At 51.0% G+C, this 9,391-nt stretch overlaps 1 protein-coding gene and 1 long non-coding RNA gene across 4 annotated transcripts in view; one reads left to right on the top strand and one right to left on the bottom strand.

Moving 5' to 3' along the window:
* The window catches only part of LOC138801615 (uncharacterized), an 86,792-nt gene that overhangs the window by 33,284 nt on the left and 44,117 nt on the right, over nucleotides 1-9,391 (bottom strand). The window lies entirely within an intron of this gene.
* LOC138801607 (nuclear factor 7, brain-like) overlaps nucleotides 4,595-9,391 on the top strand; it is a 32,520-nt gene continuing 27,723 nt past the window's right edge. The window contains exon 1 of one of the 2 annotated variants that reach the window (XM_069984609.1): nucleotides 4,595-5,144. In XM_069984609.1, the coding sequence (XP_069840710.1) occupies nucleotides 4,949-5,144 (196 nt within the window). In that variant the 5' untranslated portion in view covers nucleotides 4,595-4,948. The remainder of the gene's footprint in view (nucleotides 5,145-9,391) is intronic. The other variant, XM_069984610.1, reaches the window with a different exon arrangement.

Raw genomic sequence — 9,391 nt, 5'->3', positions numbered from 1 at the left:
GTCGTGTGCATGTATGTTGGGGTCGTGGTTTGGTGTGTGTGTGTCGGGGTTGTCTACTTAGGGGTCGGTTTCAGATGGTTCAATGTGGCCATGTTTTTGTAGCGCTGGATAACCCCTTTAACCTCTTAAGGACATATGACGTACCCGTATGTCATATGTCCTCAATAGCACTTCAAAGCGGGGCGGCGCGGCGACCCCGCTTTGAAGCACCGCTATTAGCGGGCACGGTCTGATCGCTGTGCCCGCTAATTAGCTAATCGGAGGCAGCTGTCAAAGTTGACAGCTGCCTCCGATTACTGGAGGCAACCTTTCCCTGGGGTCTAGTGGGGGAGATCGCTCCTCCAGGACGTTGTTTGATGCCGGCCGGGGACTCATCCAAGATGGCGCCATCCCCGGCTTGGCACTCATTTGTTTCCGGCTACAACAGCCGGAAGCAAACGAGTGCCGATCTCATTGATCTTTGCTGTATATCTATACAGCAAAGATCTCAATGAGAGATCAAAGTGTATATACTAGAAGTCCCGTAGGGGGGCTTCTAGTATATGTGTAAAAAAATAATAGTTAAATAAAAGTTAATAGTAAAAAGCCCCCTCCCCTAATAAAAGTCTGAATCACCCCCCTTTTCCCAGGTTTTAAATAAAAGTTTCTGGGTTTCTAGGTGGAAAATGCAAGTGCTATGGCCTTTTAAACACAAGGAGGAAAAAACGAAAACGCGAAAACGAAAATTGGCTCCATCCTTAAGAGGTTAAAGGGGTACTCCGGCCCAAGGGTAGGGGGGTACTCTGGCCGGGGAGGGGGTGGTTATGGGTGGCGGAGGTCTCTTACCTCCCTGGTTCCAGCACCGGGTTCCGGATCGCGCCACCCAGTACACCCGTCCCACGCCCGTTTCCTGGTGTGAGCTGCCACACGAGACGTGATGTCTCAAGGCAGCTCAGCCATTCAGCGGCCGAGGCGGGACTCCGCTACAGCCGCTGAATGGCTGAGATGCCTTGAGACGTGACGTCTCGTGCGGCACCTCACACCAGGAAGTGGCCACGGGCTGGGTGGAAACTGCAGCAGCCCTCTGGTGTGTTCTCCTTACTTCAACTTACTGAAGACTGACTAGAAAAGACCTCCCACTAGGCACCAACCTCCCTTTTATAGGGGCAACTGAGCTTGGCTGTGATTGGTGGGATTGCTGGAGACAGGAGAGAAAAGTAGTATAATAGGTGTAATAAGGAAGAAAAGATTCTTGCATCTGTGATAGGACACATAACAACACATGACAATAAACTTAAAGGGATACTCCGGCGAAATTCTTTTCCCCAGTAATTGAAACACATTACAAAGTTATATAACTCTGTAATATGCTTTAATCGCCTATCTGCCTCCCTTCCCTATCTTTTCCCCCCTCTCAACCCCCCACCAGGAAGTGAAGTAAACTCATTCTTACCTAATGACTGTTGACCCCAGGCTGCTCTGTGGCAACCATTTTGTGACAATGACATCATCAAGGGAGAGGCGGATCTAAGCCCTGTTAAGCTAGCCTCCCTTTGTCATATGACTCAGGTTGCTCAGCTCTGATTGGCTGAGCAAGATGTAAGCTATCTAACAGTTCTACAGAGTCAGTAAGACATTACAGGAGACGAAGTGCATCCTGGGAAAGCCCAAACCAGGAAGTGAAGAAAAAATGAAGACACCAACTAAAGCTTCAGTTCAGTTTTTTTTTTTTTTTTTTATCAGCGCCGGAGTTGTCCTTTACAGCCTAATGGTACATTTGTTTTCAGTGTTGCACATGAATAGAACGGCCCCAGGGCAGGGAAGAGGTTCCTGCACACGGCACCTCTCTATTAGAATCAATGGAGCCGCAAAATAGAGGGGCTTGGGTTTCCTCCCACTGGGGGCCGGCCTGCCTGCAGTGCTTCAGCCCAGGCTGGTGCGCGGTAATAGATCAATGCCGTGGACGGAAACCGGACGCTGTTCAAAAACAAGGACTGCGGCTCTGGCTTCTCCATGTCTGCGCCGTTCTACTCATGTGCAACACTTAAAGAGCTCTACCTGATGGTACATTCGCTTTAACCCAATACGCTACCAGGACATTACGTGTTGGGTTTGGTGTATATATTTGGTGTGTATGTGTGGTTGTGTACCTCAGGGTCGGTTTCTGGTAGTTCCCTGTGTATGTCAGAGTCATGTACATTAGCATCGGTATCTGATGGGTCAGTGTATATGTTGGGGGCTGTATACATAGGGGTCTCTGATGGGTCAGTGTATATGTTGGGGGCTGTATACATAGGGGTCTCTAATGGGTCAGTGTATATGTTGGGGGCTGTATACATAGGGGTCTTTGATAGGTCAGTGTATATGTTGGGGGCTGTATACATGGGGGTCTCTGATGGGTCGGTGTATATGTTGGGGGCTGTATACATAGGGGTCTCTGATGGGTCGGTGTATATGTTGGGGGCTGTATACATAGGGGTCTCTGATGGGTCGGTGTATATGTTGGGGGCTTTATACATAGGGGTCTCTGATGGGTCGGTGTATATGTTGGGGGCTGTATACATAGGGGTCTCTGATGGGTCGGTGTATATGTTGGGGGCTGTATATATAGGGGTCTCTGATGGGTCGGTGTATATGTTGGGGGCTGTATACATAGGGGTCTCTGATGGGTCGGTGTATATGTTGGGGGCTGTATATATAGGGGTCTCTGATGGGTCGGTGTATATGTTGGGGGCTGTATACATAGGGGTCTCTGATGGGTCGGTGTATATGTTGGGGGCTGTATACATAGGGGTCTCTGATGGGTCAGTATATATATTGGGGGCTGTGTACATAGGGGTCTCTGATGGGTCGGTGTATATGTTGGGGGCTGTATACATAGGGGTCTCTGATAGGTCAGTGTACATGTTGGGGGCTGTATACATAGGGGTCTCTGATAGGTCAGTGTACATGTTGGGGGCTGTATATATAGGGGTCTCTGATGGGTCAGTGTACATGTTGGGGGCTGTATACATAGGGGTCTCTGATGGGTCAGTGTATATGTTGGGGGCTGTATACATAGGGGTCTCTAATGGGTCAGTGTATATGTTGGGGGCTGTATACATAGGGGTCTTTGATAGGTCAGTGTATATGTTGGGGGCTGTATACATGGGGGTCTCTGATGGGTCGGTGTATATGTTGGGGGCTTTATACATAGGGGTCTCTGATGGGTCGGTGTATATGTTGGGGGCTGTATACATAGGGGTCTCTGATGGGTCGGTGTATATGTTGGGGGCTGTATATATAGGGGTCTCTGATGGGTCGGTGTATATGTTGGGGGCTGTATACATAGGGGTCTCTGATGGGTCGGTGTATATGTTGGGGGCTGTATACATAGGGGTCTCTGATAGGTCAGTGTACATGTTGGGGGCTGTATACATAGGGGTCTCTGATAGGTCAGTGTACATGTTGGGGGCTGTATATATAGGGGTCTCTGATGGGTCAGTGTACATGTTGGGGGCTGTATACATAGGGGTCTCTGATGGGTCAGTGTATATGTTGGGGGCTGTATACATAGGGGTCTCTGATAGGTCAGTGTATATGTTGGGGGCTGTATATATAGGGGTCTCTGATGGGTCAGTGTATATGTTGGGGGCTTTATACATAGGGGTCTCTGATAGGTCAGTATATATATATTGGGGGCTGTATACATAGGGGGTCTCTAATTGGTCAGTGTATATGTTGGGGGCTGTATACATAGGGGTCTCATGGGTCGGTGTATATGTTGGGGGCTGTATACATAGGGGTCTCTGATAGGTCAGTGTACATGTTGGGGGCTGTATACATAGGGGTCTCATGGGTCGGTGTATATGTTGGGGGCTGTATACATAGGGGTCTCTGATGGGTCAGTGTATATGTTGGGGGCTTTATACATAGGGGTCTCATGGGTCGGTGTATATGTTGGGGGCTGTATACATAGGGGTCTCTGATAGGTCAGTGTACATGTTGGGGGCTGTATACATAGGGGTCTCTGATAGGTCAGTATATATATTGGGGGCTGTATACATAGGGGTCTCTGATGGGTCAGTGTACATGTTGGGGGCTGTATACATAGGGGTCTCTGATAGGTCAGTATATATATTGGGGGCTGTATACATAGGGGTCTCTGATGGGTCAGTGTACATGTTGGGGGCTGTATACATAGGGGGTCTCTGATAGGTCGGTGTACATGTTGGGGGCTGTATACATAGGGGTCTCTGATGGGTCAGTGTACATGTTGGGGGCTGTATACATAGGGGTCTCTGATGGGTCAGTGTACATGTTGGGGGCTGTATACATAGGGGTCTCTGATAGGTCAGTATATATATTGGGGGCTGTATACATAGGGGTCTCTGATGGGTCAGTGTACATGTTGGGGGCTGTATACATAGGGGGTCTCTGATAGGTCGGTGTACATGTTGGGGGCTGTATACATAGGGGTCTCTGATGGGTCAGTGTACATGTTGGGGGCTGTATACATAGGGGTCTCTGATGGGTCAGTGTACATGTTGGGGGCTGTATACATAGGGGTCTCTGATAGGTCAGTATATATATTGGGGGCTGTGTACATCCATATACCCCTCACATCTCTCACCTACAAGGCTCCTATCCCTGCCACAGACTCGGGCGGCCGTCATATGTAATAGGGTAGTGAGGTCCCTTTGCTGTATGGGATTTAGACACTACCTATGTAATAGGGGAGGAGAACATGGCTTCTAGGGAAAAACAAGACTACATCTCCCAGCAGCCCCCGCTCTGTGTATGGAGGCGGCGCAGTCAGTCCGGCTTTGGTCTCGCGTGCAGGAGCCGGTACACCGCACATCCAGCCGGTACCGCCGCCGCCGCTACAGCTGCTCTCCCTACGGTCTCCAGGCGCCCCCTGTGTGTGAGGTGAAAGTCTCCAGGCCCCCCTGTGCCGTTTCCCGCCCGCTAGATCACGTGCCCCGCCGCTATGTCCTCCGCAGCGCAGTCCGACTCAGAGCTGGAGAAGAAAGAGGTCCCGGCGGCCGGGGAGGAGGCGGACAACAACCCCGAGGAGCCCATGGACGAGGACGACGAAGAGAACGAGGATGGCGGAGACGTGGAGGAAGATGTGGTCGTCCAGATTGGGGCCACCTACTCGTGTAGGAGACAGGACGGCACCTACCGTGAGTGACCGATATATATGTGTATACCCCCCTGTGTGTGTATATATCTAGCCCTGTATACTATACCAGTGTGTGACTATCTATATAAGTCACTGTATATTGCTCCTATGTGTGACTATCCATATACCTGTATACTGTCCATAAACCTCTCCTGTGTGTGTATATATATATATATATATATATACACATATATGTGTGTGTGTGTGTGTGTATATATATATATATATATATATATATATATATATATATATATATATATATATATATATTACACAGTGAGTCCAAGAAGTATTTGATCCCTTGCTGATTTTCTTTGTTTGCCACTAATAAAGACACTATCCTTCAGCACAGGGGCGTAACTAGAAATGGCTGGGCCCCATAGCAAACTTTTGATTGGGGCCCCCCCCTCCTCGACCAACCACTATGCCATCAACACACCCAGCTCTACACAGGTTCTATACACCATATAAATTACACTGCAGTTATATTAAGTGACTCACAGGGGACGCCTTCTCTCATTAGAGTTGTTTCCTTTTCATTTTCTTCTCCATCTGTCCTGGGCCATTATAAGAACTCCGAGCCACGAATCCACAGAATCTGCCAGACAGACAAATTAGGCTCTGTGTAGACAGCTTATAGATTGCCCCTTGTTCAGTCCTCCATATAGATGGCCCCATGTGCATCTACTATAGTAGAGATCCCGCTCTGTGTAATCCATTTATAGTAGATGACACCCTCTGTGCATCACCTATATCAGAGGTAGGGAATCTCTGCTCTCCAGCTTCTGCAAAACTACAACTCCCATCATGTATGGACAGTCAAAAATAAAGCTGTAGTTTTGCAATAGCTGGAGAGCCAAGGTTCCCTATCCCTGCCCTACAGTATATGGTCCCCTCTGTGTAGTCCTCTTAGATGACCCCTCTGTGTCAACCCCCCCAGTGTAGTTCCCCTTATAGATGCCCCCTAGTCCCCTTCATAAATGGCCCCTCTGCGTAGTTCCCCTTTTAGATGGCCCACATTCCCCATAAAGGTAGCCCCCAGTGTTGTCCATCCCCGTCCCGCATATAGGTAGCCCCCAGTGTTGTCCATCCCGGTCCCGCATATAGGTAGCCCCCAGTGTTGTCCATCCCCCATATAGGTAGCCCCCAGTGTTGTGCATTCCCATCCCCCATATAGCCCCCAGTATTGTGCATCCCCCATATAGCCCCCAGTATTGTGCATCCCCCATATAGCCCCCAGTATTGTGCATCCCCCCATATAGCCCCCAGTATTGTGCATCCCCCATATAGCCCCCAGTATTGTGCATCCCCCATATAGCCCCCAGTATTGTGCATCCCCCCATATAGCCCCCAGTATTGTGCATCCCCATATAGCCCCCAGTATTGTGCATCCCCATATAGCCCCCAGTATTGTGCATCCCCATATAGCCCCCAGTATTGTGCATCCCCCATATAGCCCCCAGTATTGTGCATCCCCCATATAGCCCCCAGTATTGTGCATCCCCCATATAGCCCCCAGTATTGTGCATCCCCCATATAGCCCCCAGTGTTGTCCTTTCTTAGCCCCCAGTATTGTGCATCCCCATCCCCACATAGCCCCCAGTATTGTGCATCCCCTTCCCCACATAGCCCCCAGTATTGTGCATCCCTTTCCACACATAGCCCCCAGTATTGTGCACCCCTAGTCCACACATAGCCCCCAGTATTGTGCATCCCCTTCCCCACATAGCCCCCAGTATTGTGCATCCCCTTCCCCACATAGCCCCCAGTATTGTGCATCCCCTTCCCCACATAGCCCCCAGTATTGTGCATCCCCTTCCCCACATAGCCCCCAGTATTGTGCATCCCCTTCCCCACATAGCCCCCAGTATTGTGCATCCCCTTCCCCACATAGCCCCCAGTATTGTGCACCCCTAGTCCACACATAGCCCCCAGTATTGTGCATCCCCTTCCCCACATAGCCCCCAGTATTGTGCACCCCTAGTCCACACATAGCCCCCAGTATTGTGCATCCCCTTCCCCACATAGCCCCCAGTATTGTGCACCCCTAGTCCACACATAGCCCCCAGTATTGTGCATCCCCTTCCCCACATAGCCCCCAGTATTGTGCACCCCTAGTCCACACATAGCCCCCAGTATTGTGCATCCCCTTCCCCACATAGCCCCCAGTATTGTGCATCCCCTTCCCCACATAGCCCCCAGTATTGTGCATCCCCTTCCCCACATAGCCCCCAGTATTGTGCATCCCCTTCCCCACATAGCCCCCAGTATTGTGCACCCCTAGTCCACACATAGCCCCCAGTATTGTGCATCCCCTTCCCCACATAGCCCCCAGTATTGTGCACCCCTAGTCCACACATAGCCCCCAGTATTGTGCATCCCCTTCCCCACATAGCCCCCAGTATTGTGCATCCCCTTCCCCACATAGCCCCCAGTATTGTGCATCCCCTTCCCCACATAGCCCCCAGTGTTGTGCATCCCCTTCCCCACATAGCCCCCAGTATTATGCATCCCCTCCCCCACATAGCCCCCAGTATTGTGCATCCCCTTCCCCACATAGCCCCCAGTATTGTGCATCCCCTTCCCCACATAGCCCGCAGTGTTGTGCATCCCCTTCCCCACATAGCCCCCAGTATTGTGCATCCCCTTCCCCACATAGCCCCCAGTATTGTGCATCCCCTTCCCCACATAGCCCCCAGTATTGTGCATCCCCTAGTCCACACATAGCCCCCAGTATTGTGCATCCCCTAGTCCACACATAGCCCCCAGTATTGTGCATCCCCTCCCCCACATAGCCCCCAGTATTGTGCATCCCCTTCCCCACATAGCCCCCAGTATTGTGCATCCCCTTCCCCACATAGCCCCCAGTATTGTGCATCCCCTTCCCCACATAGCCCCCAGTATTGTGCATCCCCTTCCCCACATAGCCCCCAGTATTGTGCATCCCCTCCCCCACATAGCCCCCAGTATTGTGCATCCCCTCCCCCACATAGCCCCCAGTATTGTGCATCCCCTCCCCCACATAGCCCCCAGTATTGTGCATCCCCTTCCCCACATAGCCCCCAGTATTGTGCATCCCCTTCCCCACATAGCCCCCAGTATTGTGCATCCCCTTCCCCACATAGCCCCCAGTATTGTGCATCCCCTTCCCCACATAGCCCCCAGTATTGTGCATCCCCTTCCCCACATAGCCCCCAGTATTGTGCATCCCCTTCCCCACATAGCCCCCAGTATTGTGCATCCCCTTCCCCACATAGCCCCCAGTATTGTGCATCCCCTTCCCCACATAGCCCGCAGTGTTGCTCCTCTGATTAAAAAAACAAACAAACAAACACATAACTCACCTAACCCCACGCTCCCCCGTCGGTCGCCGGTCTCCTCTTCTCTCTGCCTCCGCCCGATGAGCAGCCCTCTGGTGAAGTCCCGGCAACGTCATCGCTGAGCGCTCAGTGTGCGCCGCGGCGGCTGGGACTTCCGGTTTGTGTTCTTAGTACCGGAAGTCCCAGCCGCGGCGGCGCACACTGAGTGCTCAGCGATGACGCTGCCAGGACTTCACCAAAGAGCTGCTCATTGGGTGGGACACTCTTGTGATCGCAAGCAGAATGCTTGCTTGCGGTCACAAGAATGATTGACAGAGCGGGAAGCCTATGGCTTCTCGCGCTGTCAGTCAGAACACTGAACACCCGGGAGGCCCGCTCGGCCGCCGGGTGTTGCAAGCGTTCATCTTCGGGGGGCCAAGGCCACGGGCCCCCTGATGTTAGGGGCCCCGTAGCAGCCGCTACGGCTGCTACGGCGGTAGTTCCGCCCCTGCTTCAGCACTTTTAATGGTAGATGTATTCTTACATGGAGAGACAATATTAAAAAGAAAATCCAGAAAATAAATCTAAGGAATATATATTAATTGATTTGTATTTCATGGAGTGAAATAAGTATTTGATCCCTTAGTATTCATTAGCAGTTCTGGCTTTTACAGACCAGTTAGACACTCCCAATCCACTTGTTACCTGACCTGAAGCCGCCTGTTCTCACTAATCACTTGTGTGAGAAACAACTGTCCACAGAATCAGACAGATCACACAGATTTCAAGTCTCCAACATGGGTAAAACCAAAGAGCTGTCACAGGACCTCAGAGTCAGAATTGTTGACCTTCACAAAGCTGGAATGGGCTACAAAAAGATTAGTAAGGTGTTGGATGTGAAAGTAGCAACTATTGGTGCAATTATCAGAAAGTTTAAAGAGTATAACAT

The sequence above is a fragment of the Dendropsophus ebraccatus genome, chromosome 9 (assembly GCF_027789765.1).
Source record: "Dendropsophus ebraccatus isolate aDenEbr1 chromosome 9, aDenEbr1.pat, whole genome shotgun sequence".
NCBI classification, from domain to species: Eukaryota; Metazoa; Chordata; class Amphibia; order Anura; family Hylidae; genus Dendropsophus; species Dendropsophus ebraccatus.
Note: the sequence above shows the minus strand (reverse complement) of the source record. Positions and strands in the feature narration are given on the sequence as shown.